Raw genomic sequence first — 23,241 nt, forward strand, 5'->3', positions numbered from 1 at the left:
AGAAACGATGAAAAAAGCGGTATGTATCGGTATCGTCATCGGCCAATGGCTGCTCCCATGTGCTAGGTTTCGAAGCCTTCCGTTTATTAATAGTTTCGTATGTTTACGTTCCGCTGTGCACCTGCACAACCCTTTGACAGTGACAGGGGTTCCTTGGACAAGATTTTCATCCTGAGCCTCGTTCTTGCCGCGTGATATGACTTACGGAACGGTGTGCGGATAGTGTTGTCAGTCGAGAGCCTGATGCTCGATTAGCAGGGGTGTCACGGATGCGATACTACGTAAGTTGCTCCTCGATCTCTGAATTAGTCATTCGGATTCTATGCTGGAACATTAGTGCGTGAGTAGAGTCCCGGACATATTCGGGAGGACATACCTTGCCTACATGTTGCCTTTGAAGGTTGAATGTTGTTACTGCAACTCAACATACAAGTTTTTCTGTCTTATTAGTCGGAAGGATTAGCTAGATCTTGGAAGTCATGGTAGAGGTGAGGGGGTGAGGCATCTAGCTAGCGAACATACTGATTAGATGTCCCATATCCGAAAGCAACCGATATGGAGCAATCAGTCGCTGATATTGATGACTTTGACGCAAACTTTGTCAAGGTTGAGTAGCACCACCGAGACAAGGAAGCAGAGACAGAACGACAAAATCGAAAATCGTCATCAGCCGTAATTAAGGTGCAGGACTACAGCCTCTCAAACTGGGCTGTGTTTGAGGTTCAGTTATGTTCTCTCTGTTTTTTTTTTTTTTTTTAACTTTCAAGAGTGATTTGTGTTGGTGACCTCGAACCAGCTTGCATCATTGCAGTTTTATAATGCTGACAAACATCACCTGAAGAAGTACACATGCGTAGTACGTACTGCTGTATTGATGCAGAAGGTTCTTAACTGGCCCATATGTACGTGGGACCCCATTCTTGTAAATTTTGTGCGCGGAATCTTTCCACCCAGGAGCCTTCAGGATATTCCACTGTCTGCATTTGTGAAGAAAATACAACAGAATTGTGACAACACTGAGAGGAATGAGCATGCATAATGTTTTGCCTGCATGCCATTCCATTGCTGCTTTTGCTTTACTGTACCCCCATTTTGCAGTTCCACGTTACACAATAAATGGATGAAGTCTGCCTCATTAGATTATTGTCCTCATAGTTATGGTCAGAACTTTTACAGGAAATTAACTTGAAAATGACCAAATATACAAACGTTTCAGATTCAGAGTGTCGAGACCATGCCCAAAAATGTCTAAAAATATCTGGCAGGATGCACTGAGTACGCTGGACAACACCAGCAGAGGTTCAAGTAAGTAAAAGACCTCAGCTTTAACATATGTGATGCAAAAATGAAAGCTGTAATGACAGGAAAATCTAGTGTTATGGTGACAGTATGGTCTAGGGAATAAACTCTTTGTAATGATATTCTTTAGGAGAGGATTGCTTCCTTTTGCAAATTGTTTTCTACATTTGTTAATCTCATTAATGCCCACTGATATTGCTTGTGAAATTTTGCAGTCTGCAGTTCTAAACAGTTGCATGCTTTTTAGGGGTATCGACAAATGATGTTGAAAAATATTAATAGAATGTTCATGTTTGTGTCCCAGCTCACTCGTTTTCTTTTGTCTGCACTACTGTGTGGCCCAGAAAATTACAGGCACAATTTGATTATTATCTCACTCTGCACGATATTTTGTGTGTACAAAATTGACAGATTTTCTTGCAATGCTCTGATTAAGATATGGTAAAGAATGATGCATTTGAACATCGATCCACAGACTTTGGAACTTCGAGCAACCATGGAACTTGTCTTCTCTCTCTGAATTTTCCTGATTGTTTTGAATTGTAGTGGGGGTCTGGTTCCAAAGCCACTTCCACATACTCATGTATCTTGTATGTATCAAAACTCATGTATCAAAAGTTGCCAGTGTGATTGCTTGAAGCATTGCAAAAATTGGCCTTTATCACATTCGTGTTGCATCCTAGTGGCTCTCCAGCGAACCACACTCGGCGCATGTCGAAACAAACCTGCATGGGTAGTATAAAGGATTGAAATCGGTCCTGGGGTGGGGCCCGACGGGTTGGCGCGATATGTATGCTCCAATATGCTCCCATCCCATATGCTTCCATCGTCCCCATCCAGCGCCATCTATAGAATACAGAGATAACCTTGTGCGTCGCCCCCAAGGTCATTGGTGCATCAGCGCATGCGCATAAGCAGTTATGAAAAAGGTCTATTGTTTGGTACTCTGCAGGCCTGTAAGATGTTTTTGCTACATAGTGTACCATGAGTAACTTTGCTGAGATATAGAATAATGCAGAACACCTGCAAATGCTCATGGAGAAATCCAAAATTTTGAAATTTGTGTTCAAATAATCCAGCATCGAAATTCTACTAGAGTCCATTTTGCATTGCGTATCAAGGAATCAGTATGGAATAAAGTTTCCTCAGGCCATACTTGCTCACGGGGCAATAGAGTGCAAAGAATGTATTTTCCTTGTGGAATGAAGGGTGGTGTTACCTTGACACCAACACAAGAGGAACAGGACGCATCAGTTGCGTCGTTCACGTTCATGATTTATGAGGGAGAAAAAACAACAACAAAATTTATTCCATATTTGTCTCAGCTGATTTGTCTCAGCTGATTTGTCTCAGCTTTGTCTCACCTTCTCAAGAAGTGCGACAATGTGGAGCGGCCTCTGATTGGTCCCCTCAAACAATCTCCCGCCGTGGTTGGACAAAACGTTCGAAGAGACCAATGAGAGCTCACTCCACGTTGTTGGCCTTCTTGAGAAGCCTTAAGAAGGAGAAGGAAATAATTAATTGCGGTTTCCTTTGCTCATAAATAGCGAGCGATGCAAGGGTTGAATCCAGTTGCCTTTGTGTTGCTGTCAAGGTGACGAGGTCTTTCATTCCACGAGGAGAAATTTTTGTACTTTACTGTCGCTTTCATTGCTCTTCATCGTTGTCAGCTTGTCGTCTTGAATGTGATGTTACTAACCCTGAACCTATACAGTGAACCCTCGTTAATATGACCCCCGTTAATCTGACGTACTGGCTTTATGACCGTTTTTCTCGGGAACCTTTTCGGCGGCATGTAAATCCCCCTCGTTAATCTGACAATCCGTTTATCAGACAATGACCAAGAATTTTGTCACAAGTAAGGTCAAACACAGGCGTTATCTTCCCGCTATTATGACCACGTCACATGACCCTCAGAGTAGCCCCCAAGGAGAGGCTATCTCGTACCTCGCTCATAGGGTGACACACGTTAAAGTAGGGCGTCAAGGTTTGGGATGTCCCCTGAAATCGCTGACCTCGGGATTATACTCATATCGGTTTTCGAACCACCGAAGTGCTTAAAAAGGCAGGGACCAGGTCACACTGTGCTGCTGTTTTCACGTATGGATGGTCGGAATGAAGCGGAACAAGTCTGATTTGGCAGTCGGAATGAACAGTGGCATTACTCTAAGGAGGCAAGCGAAGCCTCGGCAAGCAAGGTTGCCTCGTTATTTTTTTAGCAGATAAAGGTCGATAATGTGTCCGCAATTGATGGTGCTATTGTCCATTTAGAAAAATTAATGAGTGGAAATCGTTTGACGTAGTCATTGTTAACAGATTTTTCAGAAAATAAATCATAATTACGTTGGCTTTTGTTGTGCGTAGCGGTGTGTCCGGTCCGCGGAGGGTACGTTTCTCGTTAATATGACAATTCGCTTTATGCCCAAAATCCGCGGGAACAGCAGTGGTCATATTAACTAGGGTTCACTGTACCCCTGTTACACGGGCATTTGAAACCAACAGCCATTGCACATGCGTGTAGTGCCACCTAGCGTGTACCGTGTCAACTTCTCAAACAGCATTGGATGTAATCCCCCCTGACAGGTTGACATGTTACATGCTTGGTGGCGCTACACACATGTTCAGTGTAAGGGTGCAAAGGCCATTGATTTGAATGATAATTGAAGGACGCCCATCTGACAAGGGCCGTAGGCAAGATTCTTTCATTGTCTTGAATGTGTCTGTGGTGGATGAGGTTACGCATTTTACCAGCAGCTCTAGCAAGCACATACTTTGTACATAGCGTGTGTCTTACTGCTCCAGCACCAAATATCTACGAAAATGCTCTAGATGAAGCCATCCTGGTTCAGATGCAAGATCTGAAGCCAGGTGATGAAGCAAGTAACAACCATACTGGGCAGCGCCCATCGTCTCAGCTTCCTGGTGTTGACGAAGATGCCCCGATGGATGGAGAGGAACCAGAGCCAGGATGTGTGTATATGAAAAACTCGTGGCGCAAGGTAGACTTTGTACTAGTGTACTCTCCAACTAAGAATCAACTAGTAAGGGATGTCTTTGAAGAGGAGCTTATGAAAACTGGGCTTCTGCTTGAGTATGTGCCACAGGTAAGTAAGCTGCATAGTTTTGCTGCAAAAAAATGTTGTTCGATAATTATAGTGTAATTGATATAATTTGAAAGAGGTGTTAGCCCCAGGAGAAACCTTGTCTTCATCCTCAGCTGATTTGGGCAAAAATTAAGATATATTGTTCGCACGCTTACAATAATAACATTTCAAAGACATGGAATGTTCCATATTTGTCGTATACATTGCAGTTCCATTCATGACTACAACACTTGATAGCACAAATTAATTAAATAGTTTTCTCTAACTGTGGTTGCTAATTCCATTTATACATTTATCACTTTTGTTCTATTTTAAAGAATTCCAATGGCCTGTGCTTTGTCAAGATTCATGCGCCCTGGGAAGTGCTTAGGTGCTTTGCCGAAATTATGCGGTTCAAGATGCCTGTGAAAGAGGTGTGTGTTGAAGCTTTCCTGTTGCTGTATTGCTTGGTGTGCTCTAACATACCTATTGAACTATGAAGCTCCCACTGATTACGAAGTTTTGTTATGATCTTCTGATATCTTACTTTCTACAGAACCAACCTAATCAATGGTTTGCGACCTTGTTCGTAGCATGTATTTGAGCCACAAGTCACATATTGTGAGTTGGGTTACTGTCCAAAAATGTAAAAACTACAAATTACATAACTGCTTGCGAGCCACAACTTCAAAAATTTGCAAATTTTAAAGGCGTGCGAAAATGTCTAGCCACTGCAAAAACTATGCTTGAATGGCAAGCTTCAGCTTCACAGTTGGTTGTATAGGCTAGTGGTAAGCATTTCAAGTGTTTTGCAGAAGAATCACATGCAATATTCACATTTATCAAATGTGCTACACGCAATCTCAGGCTTATCACGAAGTAAACCAATATGCCATTAAGTCCCATTCTGGCCATAAGAAATGACTATGAATTAACCCCATGGAGAATCAGCTGGCTCATTTTCTTAGGTGTAGGAGTTAAGTATCACCACTACTGATCCACCCTTATGTGCCATACACACATCATATCTAGGGTTTGTCGTTTTCGGCATTTTCTTTCAAGGTAATTTGGAGGTGTTTATCGGCATTTATATGGTTCACTAAAAAGCGGATTCTTTCAGCAGTTATATTCCGCCCCGAAAATAAATGCCCGAATGCAGGCATCTATTCATTTCCACACGAAGGTCTTGCTGATCTGGCTTGAACGTGTTTTAACGGGCCCCAAAAATGCTGACAAGGGCGAGTCTAAGTCGTTATTGGAGGGGTGTAGCCAGAAGAGTTCAAAGAGTACAAAGTTGAACTAGAAGGCTATGAAGTCAGTGATCGGCTTTTGGAACCGTTTGGGAATTCTGAACATTTCCTGGCGATAACAGACCTCACAACCAGGTTATCCTTCTATAAGTGCTGAAAGCGCAGCAAAAAGAACACATCAGTAGAGCGTTACAATACGTTCGGTGTGGCGGGGCACCTTTCAAGGTTTTGTAAAAATTTCAGTGGAGATAATGCTATGCTATCTCTCTACAACTAACTTACACCTTAACCTTTTGCTCCCAAGCCGTAGTTAACATCCATAAAAGTAAGCATGCAGGACTAGTATGCACTGTGTGCTGTGATGTGTTGCCCATTTTGAATGCATGCTGTGTTTCCAGTGGGATTTGAGGGTGCAGGAGCGAGATGCCATGCTCGAATGTGATGATGTAAGTAACATGCCCTTTTTCCCTCTGAGCTGCAAATAGCTTAATTTGCTAATTGGCAATTATTGCTAATTATATGAACATACCTAATATTCCTTTTTTGCTTGATAGGTAGAGGTGTGCTATCAAAGACGTCCACATAAGCAGTTTTCCGTCACCTTCTCCATGTCAAAGGAGTACTTGTAAGTAAATGTACATCACTATTGTTTGCAATATTTAGACAAAATTCAGGTTGCTATAGTACTAGGTTCAACAAAATATGTTTGGTAATTGTTATAAAGCCTTTGTTCTGCTCTGTGTCACCCAGCCAGTAATTAAGTTTGGGCCCTCATGTACACTTTTCTTTTCCATCCTGGCAATAAAACTCCCTAATCATCAAACAAAGTTGTTGTTGTAGTCTTTTCTACCCTGAACGTTCAAATGGCTTGTCCAGGGGGAACTAATGCCATGTTTCGTCATTTTTGCAGGTTTGATATACCTCATCGCAAGGAAAGCTTCTTCTCCGCACAGCAGAGAGCACAAATAGTCAGTTTTATCCTTCAGAGAAAGTCATTCTCACGCAAGTCATCGGAGAAGAAACACAAGTTCGGTGTGAGCAGATTACTAGCTGACGGCACTTACCTGGCAGCGTTCCCTCTGCACGAGGGATCCGGGAAGAAGGGTGAAGGCTCTTTTCGTTCCGCTCTTCTCAGTGAATGGGCATCTGTATTTTCTGTCTTCAAGCGTCAGCCATTAGATGAGATAAGGTATGTGATGCATGTTTTTTTGTATGGTAGAAACAGCTTCAACTTTGTCATTTGAGAAGCTGAAAGTTCCTCAGCTGTATTCTGGCACTTTCACAGCGACACTTTCACAAAAGGGTTAAAGCATATGAAGAGATATTTAAAAAAAAAAAGAAAAATATGGTACAAATGAACCATGACTTATGTAGTGCTCTCCTACATAGTGACATTGTGTTCATTGTGTGCTTTATGTGTAAGCTCTGTGTTGACTTTTGAAGAAGTTTTGAGAACGTGTTGATACGTCAGTTTTCGGGCTGCAAATTGGCAGTTGCAAACTGGCGGAAAGGAGGCAGTTGTGATAGCAAATTAAATAACTACACTAACTTTTCTGTTATGGAAGTCTTTTTACCGTAAACCATTTTGCAGCACAGACCGTAGAGGACCCGTTGTAGTTAGGGCATTCTGCGGAAAATCGTAACTTCAGCACCATTATAAATACCAACTTTTGAAGACGTGGAAACTGTACTCCCATAGTGTGGTATAGTATGGCATGGTGATAGATGTGGCAGGATTCATCAACTCGCCACTCCTGGGTGCATCAAAGATGTACGTAGTAACTTTCGTGTCATTAGACATCTTCTGGGAGCAGTGGGTGGTGCTGTGGCACATGAATTATTTTACAGATTTTCACAGAAATGTAGAAGAACTTATTATGAAACAAACAGTCTACACATTACTCTTCTAGGACCTCAGGAGTCTCTTGAGTATACATTAGTGTTTCTTCCAAATGCAGTAGAGATCCTTAAATGTTGAAGCCCTTTGGTGGTGACCTACGGATAGGGCTGCCACCTTTCGTAGTGAAAAATACCGGCTGAGGGAGAGGAGGCGGAATAGAGGGAAAGGAGGAAAGGCTCGTGGAAAGGGGTGATGGGTGGACGAGACACAGACAGAGAGAGAGCATGCTCGCTCAAGATATTACGAGGAAACATAAGTTCCTGTGTGTGGCTGTTTCATTGATGCTAGAAATAACAGTGATAATAATAATAACAATGAATAATAATAAGAATTAATAACTAAGAAAACGACTGGTGACTGCGGAGCTGGGTCTGTGCTCCAGATTTATTCAAGCTGTAGCGGAATGTTGAAGGGAAAGTCCCGTAAAAGCCCTTTTGAAAGGTCTTGAGCCACAAATACCGGCAAAAGGCTGCCGGTATCACCTTTCTACCGGCATCCGGCAGTGCGCCCAAATAACCGGCCGTGCCGGTATAATACCGGCCTGGTGGCAACCCTACCTACGGACCGTCGCAGAGTCAGCACGTCCAACTGATGCACTTCTACTGACTTCTTCCTTTTACTGTAGGCGTTACTTCGGCGTCAAGATTGGCCTATACTTTGCCTGGTTGGGCTTCTACACATTCATGTTGATACCTGCCTCAGTGGTTGGATTGGCATGCTTCCTCTATGGCTGCTTCACCCTCAACAGTCACCGCCCTGTAGCAGAGATGTGCCACAGTGAGGGCAAGATTCTCATGTGCCCCCTTTGCGACACTGGCTGCGAGTATTGGCGGTTGCAAGACACGTGCACACACGCCAAGCTCACCTATCTTTTTGATAACGGGTCCACTGTCGTCTTCACCATCTTCATGTCCATATGGGGTAAGCGTATCAGAACTGTTGAGTTAGGTCTACGTACAAAAAGCAGCACATCTCCCTGCGGAATTGTAAAAGAAGTAAGGTTCTCTTCTGTCTTTAGCGAGTCATGCAAAAAAATTTCTTGTATAAATTTTTGTCCGTGTGAATCATAAGTAACAAAAAAAAAAAGTCGACTGCCCTTAGAATCATTTGCTGTCAGTTTTTAAATATGTACAGCAGTCGACAACAAGGGCTGTACGTTACAGCGCGACGGCTCAAATTTGGGACCCGCTTTTTGCCGATCACGTGTCCCATTACACATGAACTAACCAGGTTCCTTATGAATACTACAATATGAACTTCTGCGGTGAAAAGCTCTTTACAGTTTTTAGTGGTGGCAATTAGTTGGTGCATATTTGCTGATCTGTAAGTTGGCCTGCAATCAGTTTTCGTTTATGCCTTTGGGTGTTTTTGGAAAAAAGAAAAGGGCCTCTGGTCAACATTGTGCCAGACCAAACCACGCATGAAAGATCATAACATCATCATTCAGAACATCAATTCTCTCATGTTCAAACCACGCATGTGGTTTGAGTACAGATCCAATTTTCTATTTTACGTTGATAGTAAGCAAATGTGACAGATGCACATGTGTTCCAGAGGGTACTGATGCCCATCATGATGCTCTGCTCTCTCAGAGCACAGGAGTTGATCAGTTCTTAGGATATTCCGAGAAAAATTGCATTCAACTCTATCCAGCCCCATCCTGACTTGGACAACAAATTACTGGTGAAATTCAATTGCACTTTGCCCAAAAACGTCAGGCCCTATGGAGCATGTGGAATTTACACTTGGAATACCCTGTATTTTGGTCCAGTGCTGTCTGGCACATTTTGGCTACACATGTTCTGTGTATTTGGAACAAATAGATGAAAGACACATGCTTTTAGCCTTGTTTCGTTCAGCAACTAAGATTTAGTTTTTCTGTTCAGGGGTGGCCTACTTGGAGCTCTGGAAACGGTACTCGGCCAGGATTACTTACCAGTGGGATCTATCAGGGTTTGACACACTGGAGGTGAGATTGCCCCTGTAATTGTGGTTGTCCCAGAGGCATTACTTCATGTTATTACTGTTTCGTGTCCTTAATTTACCCTGCCACGTAAACATCAATCAGCACATTACATGAATGTGCTTGGCAATACCCACCACATTGTTGCTGAATGCCATTATAATGCAAGAAAGGTGGTCTAGGTTAGACATTGGTAACATTTTATTTAGATGAAAGAAAGATGATGTGCCAGGCAATATGACAACTAGTACACAAAACATTTTTCAAGAACGAGCCAGGTCGAGCTCAGTCTAGTGACAACACACAAGCCTCCAGCGCATCAGCACATGAGCTTTTTTCCGGAGTTATTTGAATGAACGTTTTTCAGGAAAATTCCCGACCTGAGTATCTCGTACGACTTTCAAAGATGAAAAAGAGACACATAGAGCTTATACGAGAGGTAAGTGTCCGCAGTACAGCACCGTGCAAGGATTTTTCTTGCTTTTTCCACTTAATATTGCCCTTAAGATCATTTTATTAGCAGCTACATGTGCCCCTTTACTCTTTGCAGTCAAGTACATCTGTAGTTTCTTACAAATTATTTTTTGTCTTCAGGGCCCCTACAATGAGTCAGTTCCTTTCTGGAAAGTGAAGCTTCCCTATGGCATCTTCTCCTGCTCTGTTATACTCCTCTTGGTGAGCCTACAGTTGTAGCTCTGTGGTACTATGTGCTTTATATAAAGTAGGTATTGCAACTTAGCTTGATTTGTGCACTGGGTATAATTTTTGTGACACCTTGCTTCCCACTACTTACTACCAAGTTTCACTACGACTAGCTGGCCTTCTATTGCAGAGTGGCAGGACAACACCTTCAGTGCTCAAACATTCATATTAGTAGCTCAGCCCTCCTTTCTCACAATGTGTGACCACTGGAAAGCACGTAGCCGACTACAGACTAGTTTACCTTTCTTATTCAGGGCCTAAGCAATTACATTACAGCCTCTACAAACAGGAAATGGAGGATGGTTTCGGGATGTGCATCCTGTCGAGCTACTTGGCATACGTGCACAGTGGCAGGTCGCGAGAGTTTGGGGAAGATCATCTTATATCCTTCACAGTCTTCCCCATATATTTATAATGTTGAAGGGGGCTTCTGGCAGAAGTGTGTAGGATACTCGAAGGACACAAGGGGATAGCAGTGTTCCATGTGAAAAATGTGTATATGGGGACACGTAGTGTCACTAGGGCACACTGGCAAGCACCACTGCTAGGGAACGCTGCTTCTGGTCCTGTAATGGGGATATTTTTATTATGTAAGCACCATTTGTGCGAGGTGCTATGCTTAGACTATTGTGCCATGAAATCATGGGTGAAGAAATTATATTTAATGTGCAACTTTTTGTTGCATGCTATTGTGACCTGGGTGTTTTCTATTGGTCGAGACAGAATTTGTGTAGAAGTGATGCTGTTGTATGCAGCTTTTGTATACACCACTTAAAAACTGTTGTCTGGCTAACGATGAGGTTTGTTGTTGTGTAGGTGGTGCTGGCCGTGGCAGCCGTCATTGGAGTAATTGTGTACCGAATGTCAGTACGGACAGTATTATCCCTGAGGACTGAAGCGGTATCCAGCTATGTCCCACTTATCACGTCCTCAACCGCTGCGCTTCTCAACTTGCTCTGCATTCTACTGTTCAACATGGTTAGTCTTTTGTCATATGCGTACTCAGCTTACATACGCACAATACCACTGCAGTTACCCTGCACTTTTTTGTGCTTTCTCATGCACTGTGAAAAGAGTATCATGAAAGAAGCACTTTTCCTTCTGCTATCCATATTATATTAATCATTTGTTTATGTTTTCTTCTGGTGAAAGATGCGAATGTACACTTAGTATATAATTACTGCAACATTATTTTAGCTAGGCAATTTGCCCTTTCAATAATCAGTCAGATCAATGGCCTCAAAAATCAGTTTTTGTCAGCAGTCGTCGTAATATGTGCCAACTCAATTTAGTTCTATTATTTTTTGGTGCAGGGTGGTTGATTTACATACCCAGCCCAGTGTACTTTTTATATCTTCACGTAATTCAGCTTGTGCTTTCTGAGTCTATAGAGAGATTACGGTTACCTGTTAGGATGTAACATTTTCCTTAAGAAATTTTTCTAACTAACTAGAAAAAGTGCTTATTTTGCATTTCAATTAAGGCAGAAATTGGTTTTGGAACCACTGAACTTTGACACAGTGTGAGACACGAAAAATCTGCACACTCCATGCATCACTGATGTTCAATTTATGTGCTTGTCAATTATGAGCATTGATGTTGGTATTCTATGTTGCAGGTTTACACAAAGCTCGCAGTCTACCTCACAGAATTAGGTAAGCTGCAGCTCTCATGCCGCATCTCTTTATGCAGTGACTTCTACTGTTCTACGTATATTGAATTTGCCCAAACACTTGAGAAAAGCAAATGAAATGTTAGAGCACTGTCAGAAACAAATTATGCATGTGCATGTAGTGTCAAGGGGTTTGTACACTCCACTGTGGTCACCCATAGGTAGACCCTGATGTTTTATGGTTAAACCCGATTTTTCCTCGAATTTGCACCCCGAATTGAGGTTCACTTCTCTAGGGTTAAACCCGATTTCTACCTGCAAAACTACATCTAGTCTAGGCACCTCAAGGCATCGACATACTAGTTTCTCACAAAATATGCGACTGCCCCTTACTTCTGGCACTCTGGATAAACGGTACTGTGAACGTTTATTCTACAATAATGCCCGATTTCTCCCCGAACTCAGTCTGATGGTAATTCTTCTGCCCGAATTTGCACGAATTTTCGACATCAATTTATTGACCCAATTTCTACCCCCCGAATTTGGAAAAATATAAAACCTGAAAACTTCAGGGTCTACCCATAGGTGATTGATAACACTGCATAGCACAAGGCATGCCCCTCTTGTGGTAAGCACTCTTTGTTGTGCCAGAAGCTAAATATGTTCAGTAAATCTCCCTAGTGTTTACTCAGCATTTGTTAGCAGTTTTTGGCACTGTGGAACCAGGTAACGGTAATGGTAACGGAAACAGAAACGATATACTACAACCAAAATTGGAGATGGTAACGATAACGAAAACACATACCACTGTCCTACATTACAGAAAAGGGAAACGAAAATGATCGTCCGGTATTGAATTCGGGTTTTGGCTATTCCTGTTATGCAATGATATGAATGTCTTTTCATTTTATTTTTGTATTTTGGATCCCATTCCCTGTAATATATTCCATGAACACTACACGAGAGCATGGAAAGCGCAATATTGGATCTAGACGGCGCATCCTTCACTTATTCATCCCAGTCCACATAACTGATGACGCCACATGCGACTTACACAGCAGACTCCGTGACATAGCACAAGGACGCACGTCTGGAATTTGTTTGTTTGTTTGTTTATTTCACCGTGCCAGTGGCAGTATTGTTTACTACTGAGAGCATTCGCCCGTAAAAGCGACATAGGGAGGCGGTCTGGTCCGCCCATCTCGAGTTGCTGGACTCAGAGTTTGAGCACGACACTCTACAGGATGAAGACGTGTTTGTACAGAATTTCTTTTAAAATCCAGCAAAATATACGGATCCCACCGATCGAAATTACTTCTGTAGTGTGTATGCACGACACTGAAGCAGCGCTTCAACAAAACGGGGGGCGGAGACAATTGAACGGGCTGTCCTTCCGCACCTCTATAGCAAATTGGAAACAGAAACGGAAATGTAACAGAAGCGAAATTCAAAAGGCGGGTATCAGAAATGGATAACGGAAACAAAGATGTTGCAGTAACAAAAAAATGCCTGTTACCCTTCCTTAGAATTTAGCACATAAGTTGGCTGACACAGTGTAGTTGCCTGGCTGGGTTTCACGTGTGTGAAACCACATGCTGCTCTTATCCGTGTGATTGCGGCTCTCATTATAACAGAGTCGATGGACTGCTATGGTGCTAATACAGGAGGTGCAAAGAGAACATGTGGCTGATCATGAACTGTTTATATGTGGAGTCCAGTCAGCAAAATAACAGCAGGTATTATAAGAAAACATGCGAGCATTAACGATCCCAAGCATGTGCCCAGGTGGCAAACCAAGGTGCAGATCACTACATGTATGTACATACAGTACGTGCAGTGTACAAAAGCATATGTGAGTTTTGCACTGGCTTTCTCGGGGATACTGGACAGAAGAAATTTCTAATTTCAGAAATGCCTCGAACTCAAACTGAATACGATGACAGCCTGACGCTCAAGATGTACCTTCTACAGTTTGTCAACTGCTATTCGTCCATTTTCTACATTGCTTTCTTCAAGGGAAAGTAAGCAGTTATATTATCCACTTCACATTTTGATTTACAAATTTAAAAAATCTCAGCTGAACACCCTAATATGAGAATAACTGTTTTGATTTAAGTTTACTATGAACCCAGCCCCATCGTAAAATGACAGAAAGTGTCAGTGTTACTACTGACCCACTTACACAAAAGCTTTGAGAACTTCAAAATGTACAAAGAGTAGTACATTTGTCAGTGCAAGGCAGAGTGGGAACAACCGCGATGGCCGGGACACCTGAGAAACGTATATGGAGGGGTCACAGCATCTTCAGTATTGCCAGTACTACTTTGAAAGTGCAAATTTGTTACAGTGGTGCTTTTTTGAACAACACATTTTTATTTTATTTTTCTTGCGCTTTACTGATGGTGGTATAGGAGGGATCTCGTCAGCTGAATTGGAGAGTCCAACTTGCTAGGGCTGAAACTTTCTATCTTACAGGTTTGTTGGCCGTCCTGGGAAATACAATAACTTCTTGGGATATCAGCAGGAAGAGGTAAGCAGGTTGCTTATCTTGCAGACCACTATTATGAGAGTTCCTATAGAACCGTAGCCAAAGTATGCTCTGCCAAAGGTCACGCTGACAACTCTCTGGTCAGTGGCTGGTTGGAGTGCATAGATAAGCAGGGAATGCAAGGTCTAATGTGCCATAGGCACTCTTATTTTTGCTGCCCTTTAATAGTTCAAAATCTGAATTCCACTCACAATGCATGGGCATGTGTAACTTTAAACAGGAACAAAGTGCAGCAGGGCCACCGAATAAAACTTTACATTAAGTTAAGGGTTCTGCACTGTGACAGTTGCACGTAGGCAGCAAACTTAATATTTTCTTCCACAAAATTTTTTTCTGGCATTTATGCTTTCATTACATGCACGGCAATATAACAGATAACATTTGGAGCATGATCTGGATCTAGGTGTAGAGAGAGATCTGAGCAGCGTTATCACATGCTATCCACCATTATGTGTACTGCCTGTACAATTGACAATTGCAAATGTTTTGAAATAATGCATAAAAGTTTAGAATCATTGCCTAGATACAGAATACTCCTGGATATGATGAAGGACATAACTGTACATGAATGTGAAATACATATAGTCACATATATTTTGCTCAGTTGCTGTTTATCTTTAGAGCCTGAGGTTTTAGGGTTTTCCCCGATTCTTCCCCGAATTTGCACCCCGAATTGAAGGTTGCCTCTTTAGGGTGAAACCCGATTTTTACCTGGCAAATTGCCCTCACTGGGATGTCTGTAGGAATGCACTAATTTACTTGTTTGGCAGAAAAATTCAGTTATATCACCGTTCGTACCAAACCACAACAGTTAGTTTGAGTAACTGAGCCCGATTTCTCCCCAAATTTAGCATATTGGAAGTTTTTCCACCCGAATTCGTATGAATTTAGTGCACATGGTTATTTACCCGAATTTTACCCCCCGAATTTAGAAAAAAAAATTTCCTGAAAACTTCAGGCTCTATTTATCTTATGGCAACTTCAGTAGAACAAATTTAGTGGTAAAATATGCATCCCACATAGAACCTTCGTTTCACTTTCCTCTTTCTCCAGTGCGGAGTCGGTGGGTGCTTCCTAGAGCTCTCCATTCAACTAGCGATCATAATGGTGGGCAAGCAAGCATTTGGAGCCTTGTCGGAGTTGGCTTGGCCATATGCCATGCGTCTGTGGTCCTGGTTTTCCTTCGTTAGAGGAGACGAGGATCGCCGACCTCCTGTGCACAGCTGGGAGCAAGATTACACCCTACCAGAGCTGGGAAGTACTGGACTGTTCCAAGGTATGTCGTCCCACCTGGGTGTCGGCCCCGTCCAACAATGCTGAATTAATGTGAAATCGCCTGCATTCGCTCATAATTTTTCCCCTATTCCCTAATTATTCTTTCGTCCCTGCAGAATACTTGGAGATGATTTTGCAGTATGGCTTTGTGACCGTATTTGTGGCCGCCTTTCCTCTGGCTCCTTTATTTGCTCTGCTCAACAATGCCCTTGAAATTCGTTTGGACGCTCTGAAGCTGTTGAAAACTTACCGACGACCTGTTGGCCTTCGAGTTAAAGACATTGGTATCTGGTTTCCCATAATGGATTCTCTGGGAAAGCTTGCGGTTCTCACAAATGTAAGTGTGCAGTCTCATTAAGGTGTTATTTGACAGGACTTTTGAATCGTATGGTGAATTAAAAAAGTGTTCAACATTTTCGTGCACACTCTGAATTTCACTCCACAAACAGAAATTACAAAGTCGCCTTTAAAATGGCTGTGTATTGTGCCTTGCTTCATTTTTACATATTTAGTTTAGCACCATTTGTCGCTTACGAATTGTGACCAACCATGATATACCTTATAAATGTTGATGGACTGCCGTGTATAGTAGTCAGTGCCCAAAAAGCAATTCTCTCTGCGTTTCACAAAAATAATGTTTCTGGTGTTTCCTAACACATATCCCTGGCTTACAGATAAAACAATGTAAACCTCAACCACAGAGATGTTCACTTGTCAGGTTATTGCATGCTGCATATGTTCCTCGGTAGACACCATAGCATACATGGCACTATGCATGTAACAGTGGGGGTGGATTTTTATCTGTATATTGCTACCGATGCTATACTTGATACCTATGCTAGCTTTCTTGCTATAATAGAGAATATAATATAATATAATACAGTATATGGAAATATATATTATATATAATATATTAAATGAAGAAAAATAGCATACGCTCTTTGGCTGCACGTTGAACATATGTTTATAAGTCCCAAACGTCGCCACACCAGCATTGGACAGCTGTTTCGGCCTTATTGGGCCTTCATCAGCAATGCGTAGGTGGGCCCACCTACGCATTGCTGATGAAGGCCCAATAAGGCCGAAACAGCTGTCCAATGCTGGTGTGGCGACGTTTGGGACTTATATATAATATATTATACAGTAGAACCTCTTTATAGTAACTCCTCTTGTAGTAAATCTCTGCTTATAGTAAACGAGAACTGTGGTCCCGATAGAATCCCATACATTCAGTGGCACACCTGATATAATAAAACTCCTGATCTAGTAAAATTTCATCATGGTCCCAGAGAGTTTACTAAAAAGGGGTTCTACTGTAATAGAAAATACCTTTCCAAGACCTTGCAAAACGACTTTTCAACTAACCGAAAGTGTTTGTTTCAGGCAGTGATTATTGCCTTCACATCAGATCTGATATCTCGCGTGTACTATCGCTTGAAGATCTCCCCTGAGGGAGGCTTAGATGGCTATGTGGACTTCAGTTTGTCATATTTTGATGTAAATGACTATGGAGAAAACGTTCTTCATGGAAATACGTCTGGGCTGCTTGGTGCTCGTTACTGCAGGTAAGTAAGCCGGTGGCCAAAGTGCAGAGGCTTTCGACAGATTCCAACCCGCATATACAGCAGTGAACTTTATTTAGGGCCATATTTTATTGGTTGATACCTGTTGTTGCCCATTTTCTAGTTAATGAGGATTGGGTTATAATTATAAACTCGTTAAAACTTGTTGTTACAAACACAGTGAATGAAGCCACGGGCAGCTCAAGCATAACTAGCACATATGTCCATTTTTATTCCTTGTTGATATGGATGTGTTCATGCGCATGTTTACTGCTTCTGCAAGAAGTAACGTTGTGTCATTTCTGTTTCTCACACTTGTACTTCTTTATTTGTCACAAGCCTTTTTCTTTCATGATGCCTGTAGCAAACAGCCTACAGCAAAAAAGTAATTTGCAGTTTGTACCAGTAATCGTGAGCAGCATAGCAGAGTTTGACCTGGAAGCTTCATGCTGTGTCTTCACCAAATCTGTTCTTTGCCTCAGAAGGTTTAATTCCATGCTGGTTTCTGTAGGTATTCAGACCATCGAACACCACCTTGGGTTGAAAACCAGTACAAACGAACATCTCAGTACTGGGAAATCTTGGTCTGGAAATTCGCTTTTGTGGTAATATTCGAGGTAAGGAAGATTTACAGTCCCTGAGTTCGGATTAGCTTTATATATAATTGTGTGTACCCAACTTAGTCTTAACCATGCTATTTACTCTGTCTTCGATCTGGAAAAAAAACAAGCATGTGTAGGTATTGAAAAGATAGGGTCCTTCTCTGAAATCCCCTAGGCTTGGTGCAGTGTACATTGCTGGCATTTGGAACTTCGCACTAGCATAATCTTCTGCTTCTTCGACAGGGACCATTCTTGAGCCTTGTAACATGCTATATGTAGCTCTCTTGCAAAGCTTTGTTTGGCAAATAACTTCAGTGCATTCATTAGTCTTGTGCCTTCATATAGCAAGTGTTTTCTACATATAATTTTCTTTTTGTGCGATTCTCTGGATTTTGAAGCTTATGTTGCAGGTATATGCACTACAGAGTTATGGTCTTGACGATTATAAAAAGTGGCTATTACACGTGTAACTCCACGAGCAACAAAAAGTTTTGCGCAGAGTTCCTGGTGAAACGATGCTGTCATGATGGGAAATACCGTATTGCCCGAAGCTAACATGCACCTAATTTTAGCGATGCCCCAATGTAAAAGCACCGAAAAGACCACTATGCGGCTGATAAACAACGAACAAACGTTTATTCCTCCTCGGTGCGATTGTTCGATGTTTTCTTATCACCATCGACTGTCCACAGGCATATCCCACACTTTTTGAATGCATTGGCAACCATTTGCTTTCACTCTTATAATCTCTGACGTCACAGGCAAGTGTTGTGCTCGCAAGTCCCTTATGAAAGCTACAAGTTTTAGGCTCAATTTTTCTCGAAAAAAATGTGCGTGTTAGAATCCGGTAAATACGGTGCACCCCCAGTTGCACTCTCCAGTAGTGTTTAATGGAAGATAACTGCAACTGCAGCTGTCTGTCCAGTGGTGCATTTGTATGGTTTGTTTTATTTCAAAGTCCACAGTAGCCTCAAAATGCCGTAGATGCATGTGAGACACTCACTGACATTGACTGACATGTGGTTGTTGCCTGCTGCTGTTCGGGTTCCTTGCAACCTGCAGTGCAGCAGAGAAGGATATAGAACTGTTCGCAGTCACAAAATATTTCATTTTATTTCACAGAACTTCATAGCTTCCTTGATGACTGTCATCCGCTGGATTATACCAGATGTCCCCAGATCGATCCGCGAGAAAGTCCGCGAAGACAACAGGCTCACCAACGAGATAATCATCTTGCAAGAGTTACGGCGAAGACAGACACCTTAGGTGCCTGTGTGATCAAGACCACACTTTCATGGATCAGAGAAGTACAGCTTGAGATGTACCCAGTGCTTCAACGTAATGTGCTTGCAGCAGAGTATGTCGCTTGAATTGAAGAATAGCGAGCAAGGTTGCGCATCAATGTTCAGACAAACGCTTGACTGTGCAGGTTTATGAATCAATGGTGCTGTTGACTTGATATTGTGTGGTTTCACTAGGTACTGCCTGAATGTCATTGGTGTAGCATCGCTGATTAGCTTGTTTGGAGAGTGGAATGTTAAAAGGCTGAAATGTACATTTCAGTCTTACAACTTAATCTTTGTACCTTGTGTCCATACGAGCATATACAAGGCACCACAAGCCTTCGGAAGCTTTTTTAATGCTACCAGAGATTTTAGTCTATTTATACTTTTATATGTGTCGCATACTAGTGGTTCACCTTTTAAATCGCACCTCTTGTACTACATGTCATCTTCGTTGGGATGAGCGGCATAGGAATATTTTGCACTGTTCTTACTGACATGTTTCGAGCCCTGAAAGCAGAAGGCAGTAGGTGTTGCACTACATGCCAGGGTGCGATCAACGTGCCTATGCCTTTTAACCCAGCGCTGCTATAGTAAAGCCTAATAGCTACAGTGAACTTGCAAGAGCCCCTGACTATGGTGATGACCAAAGCACAGTCATGCATTCACCTTCTACAGGAGCGATTATGTGCATGTGGCAAGCTTTACGCTCGAGGGTAGAATACGTCGGGCTTCATTTTGGGAGATGAAAAGATGAGATTTCTGTGTGATGCACGTCACTGTTCTCATTGGTTTTGTGGAGCTATAGCCCCTTTCTTAGCCCTAGAAAATGATCTTGTGACTGAGTAGTGTTTATGAGGATTTACTTTGGAAGTGTGGGACTAGCTGATGCACTGACGACATTTTCCTACATCATGACGAAGGGGGTTCATTACAGAAAATCAAGGGCAAGGACAGCACAAATTGGAGACCAATCACCTTGCCTCATTCTAAGCCCTTTTCCTTCATTTTTGATCATACACTATGGCACAAGAATCGTGTTTAAGCCAAAATTCACATTTCTTCTGTAAACCCAGTAAAAAAGGGAAAAAAGAACTCAGTTTTGGTGTCTGGACATGGATATCTTCATTAAAGAGGGGTACACCCGACACGGAATTACGCTCATTGGCTGCTGCAAGAAAACTACAAGGCACTGGATAAAAGATATCTAAACTGCAACTGGAGCTAAATGTTTGTTATAATACCGCATTTTCACATTCATCATAGCAAATGTCAGATTCAAAATACTCATAAATGGGTGCTGTAATGGTACTGTAAATGTCAGGGAATGGGTACTGTAAAGAAATTGTAACAGTGTCACACCAATGTTGAGGCAGGGTGCCAAGAATGTTCATCAAATACGCGCATACAGCTTTGACTGCACATGGCATCGGATAGCACGTATTGAAAAGCATACTTTATGGCTACATGCACATACATAGTATGATAGATCTGCTGAGCTCTGTGACATCTCTAGTGGTCGAAGTTTTGCCAAATATGTGCTTTAGTGTTTTGTAGTTGCAGCAAAATTCTTGTTGTTGACTGCTTGTGGTAAATCTGTAATGCTTGTAACATACCTGCCTTGAAACAGTCCGTGCTCAGTTGTTTTCATGCTTGTCAATGTTCCACAGATTTCCGAGATACTGGAGGAACTTTTTCGAATATTGTCTTTTTCACCCCGAAATGGTATTGAAGCTAATACTTAACCACTCACATCTGTGAACATCCAGGAACAGCAGCGTGAGCTTGCAACTATGAAACTGTGTGCTTTCAGCGCACATCACCCCTCAACAAAGTGGTACGCACATTTTTTTGTACCAGCCTCAAAACTTTGTCTTGCACTGCCATTTACAACACAAAAAAACAAAACTTAGTGATGCGCAGTCAATTACTACATTTCTTACATATAGTTGCCTGCTGTATACATCACTTCCTACACCATGATAGCACTGGTAAATGGCTACATTAGGCTTGATTATTTCATACATCTATTCCGGAGTGAATCCCCATGTCTTACGTTGTTCCGTGCATTATAAAGTATAAACTACTTCGTTTAAAATTTGAATTGTTATATTACAGTCAACTTTGTGTCTCCTTTGAATGTCGCCGCGGTTGAGACATAGTTTGCAGACAGGATGATGCTACGATACCCCACATTTCAAGATTCACAGCATGAAGTCCGAAGTCTCAGAATCCCAGATCTTCATTAAAAAAAAAGAAGACGAAAACATCAATCAAAATGCTTGACCAAATTCGTAAAAGTGCAGAGTGAAATGTGTCTCGTGGGTTAGCACTACCCGTTCCTGGCCCTCATATAAAACAAAGGGAGGTGTATTTCTAGACTTTAATACGTGTGCATAGCAAACACTACCTCAGGTGTAAGCTCAGAATGTCAACATTCCTCAGATGTGGGGTTGTTCATGATTGTAATGCAAGACGCTTGTAACTAATCTAAGCAACTGTTGGTATTCATGCAGCCTGTAGAGCCTCTGCTGGTGCTTCTGAAGGGTATGCAGATGTTACAATTCATTATGGTCGAAGTTAGTTATGCTACATTTTATTTGACTGTGGCTACCTGGATCACATTCTGCAGGGACATGGGGTTTCAGTAACTCCACTGCAATCAAGCTAGGCACGGCTTTCTAGTCGTTTCTGTGAACAAAATCTGCATACTGAGCCAATTATGCACAGCGGTTCTTTTTGGAGACTGTGTTGCACTATGGTTAACTGATTCCTGTAATGTGATATAATGATGAAGTGTGCAATATGTGCAGTGCATTTAAGTGCAGCCAAAACTAGTGGTGCAGAGCTTTTCGAAAATTGAAATGCTGAGATGTTTTTACTGAGCTAAGTACTTAACGTTTGTCAGCACTCTGCTGCACACAATGCTCAAGTTTTTATTACATTATTGCTACAGCAATTGGACTCTCTTAACACCCTAGTTATTATGCCATATTTCTGTTATACAGTGTGTTCATTTTTATCTGCAACAGATTTTTTTATAAAACAGCTATGAGAGCAACATAGATGTCGTTTTTGCAGTTGAGCTACGAGTATGTGGCCAGGCAGACATCCTCTCGAAGGAAGTATGTAACTACAAGATGACTAATTACCTAAAATTCATTAACTAACTCTTTAATTAGGGGATTTTGAGCAAAAGCGAGGTAGCAGAATGGGAGGCAGTCCTCTTTGAAAGCCATTCCATGTTTCAAATAACCCTGAAACGTGCTATTCCACATCAGAGGGCCACGTGTTTTGGAGGAATGGAGATTATTGGAGTAGATGCCGATCTGCTGGCCAGATTAACCGCTTTTAAGCCCAGATAAGCGTAGCCCAGATAAGATCAGCGAAGCTAATGCGCTTGTGAGGCGCACTGTTTTGGTTTTGGCTCATTTGCATAGCAACAATCTGCGGTGCATATTTCAACACACGTGTGCCTTTCAGCTTTTGTATTAAAAATATGTTGCGAATAAAAATGAACACCCTGTATATCATGCTAACTAATATCCAGTTGCTAGGGCATTGTTACTAGATGTATACTAGTAGAATAGCATGTTTTCTTTTGTTTTCACAGAGCATCTACTGGCATAGTCCTTTTATTAAAATTAAAATGAAATTTATATTTAAAATTAAAAACCCTTTTATTAAAATGCTCCTGGCTTCATATTTTCTGAATTCTGTCACATCATTCACTAAAAAGCATAATCTCTGCCTATTTCTATACTCCTTTCTACTTGTTTTTCTATATACCTAACCTGTTAAGGTATGCACATTTTTATGCCCTTGTGCTGCATCACAATAAACTGGCAGTGGCAAATTTACCAGCAGTTCTCCGGTGCTGTCAAATTACATAAGTTGAGAACTGCAGCATTATGGTGTAATAATTTTGATACTTTTTAATTTCTACTGCATCTTGTCTGTGCTGCAGTGGAACATTATCTTAAGAGAGAGCAAATTTTCTCTTTCATTATTCAAGAAAAGAACGTTATGTTTCATATGTTTATAGAAGTGTGAATGAGATGGTATTGCTTGTATATTAAGGTTGTTTGATGTTGGTATTATAGAAGACTGTTGGTAATGTAAAAATCTGTACTCTTTTGTTGTATTGAACATTATATATGGC

At 41.7% G+C, this 23,241-nt stretch overlaps 1 protein-coding gene across 4 annotated transcripts; it reads left to right on the forward strand.

Annotated features, from left to right (window-relative positions):
• The first annotated feature begins 24 nt into the window (after positions 1-24).
• LOC135401229 (anoctamin-2-like) lies at positions 25-22,768 on the forward strand. Of its 4 annotated transcripts, none has more exons than XM_064633509.1 (20): positions 25-281; positions 1,217-1,305; positions 4,102-4,403; positions 4,721-4,816; positions 6,031-6,078; positions 6,187-6,257; positions 6,543-6,821; positions 8,158-8,453; positions 9,419-9,501; positions 9,863-9,934; positions 10,090-10,170; positions 11,014-11,175; positions 11,816-11,852; positions 13,719-13,830; positions 14,285-14,339; positions 15,411-15,633; positions 15,749-15,969; positions 17,016-17,197; positions 17,706-17,811; positions 18,919-22,768. In XM_064633509.1, the coding sequence occupies exons 2-20, from the start codon at positions 1,245-1,247 to the stop codon at positions 19,060-19,062; spliced, it is 2,631 nt and encodes an 876-aa protein (XP_064489579.1). In that variant the 5' UTR covers positions 25-281; positions 1,217-1,244; the 3' UTR covers positions 19,063-22,768. The 4 variants fall into 4 exon arrangements, with proteins under 4 accessions (XP_064489579.1, XP_064489582.1, XP_064489580.1 ...); XM_064633512.1 differs by having other exon boundaries at positions 4,129-4,403; XM_064633510.1 differs by lacking the exon at positions 25-281 and adding an exon at positions 298-340.
• The last annotated feature ends 473 nt before the right edge of the window (positions 22,769-23,241 follow it).

Source organism: Ornithodoros turicata, chromosome 7, assembly GCF_037126465.1.
Source record: "Ornithodoros turicata isolate Travis chromosome 7, ASM3712646v1, whole genome shotgun sequence".
NCBI classification, from domain to species: domain Eukaryota; kingdom Metazoa; phylum Arthropoda; class Arachnida; order Ixodida; family Argasidae; genus Ornithodoros; species Ornithodoros turicata.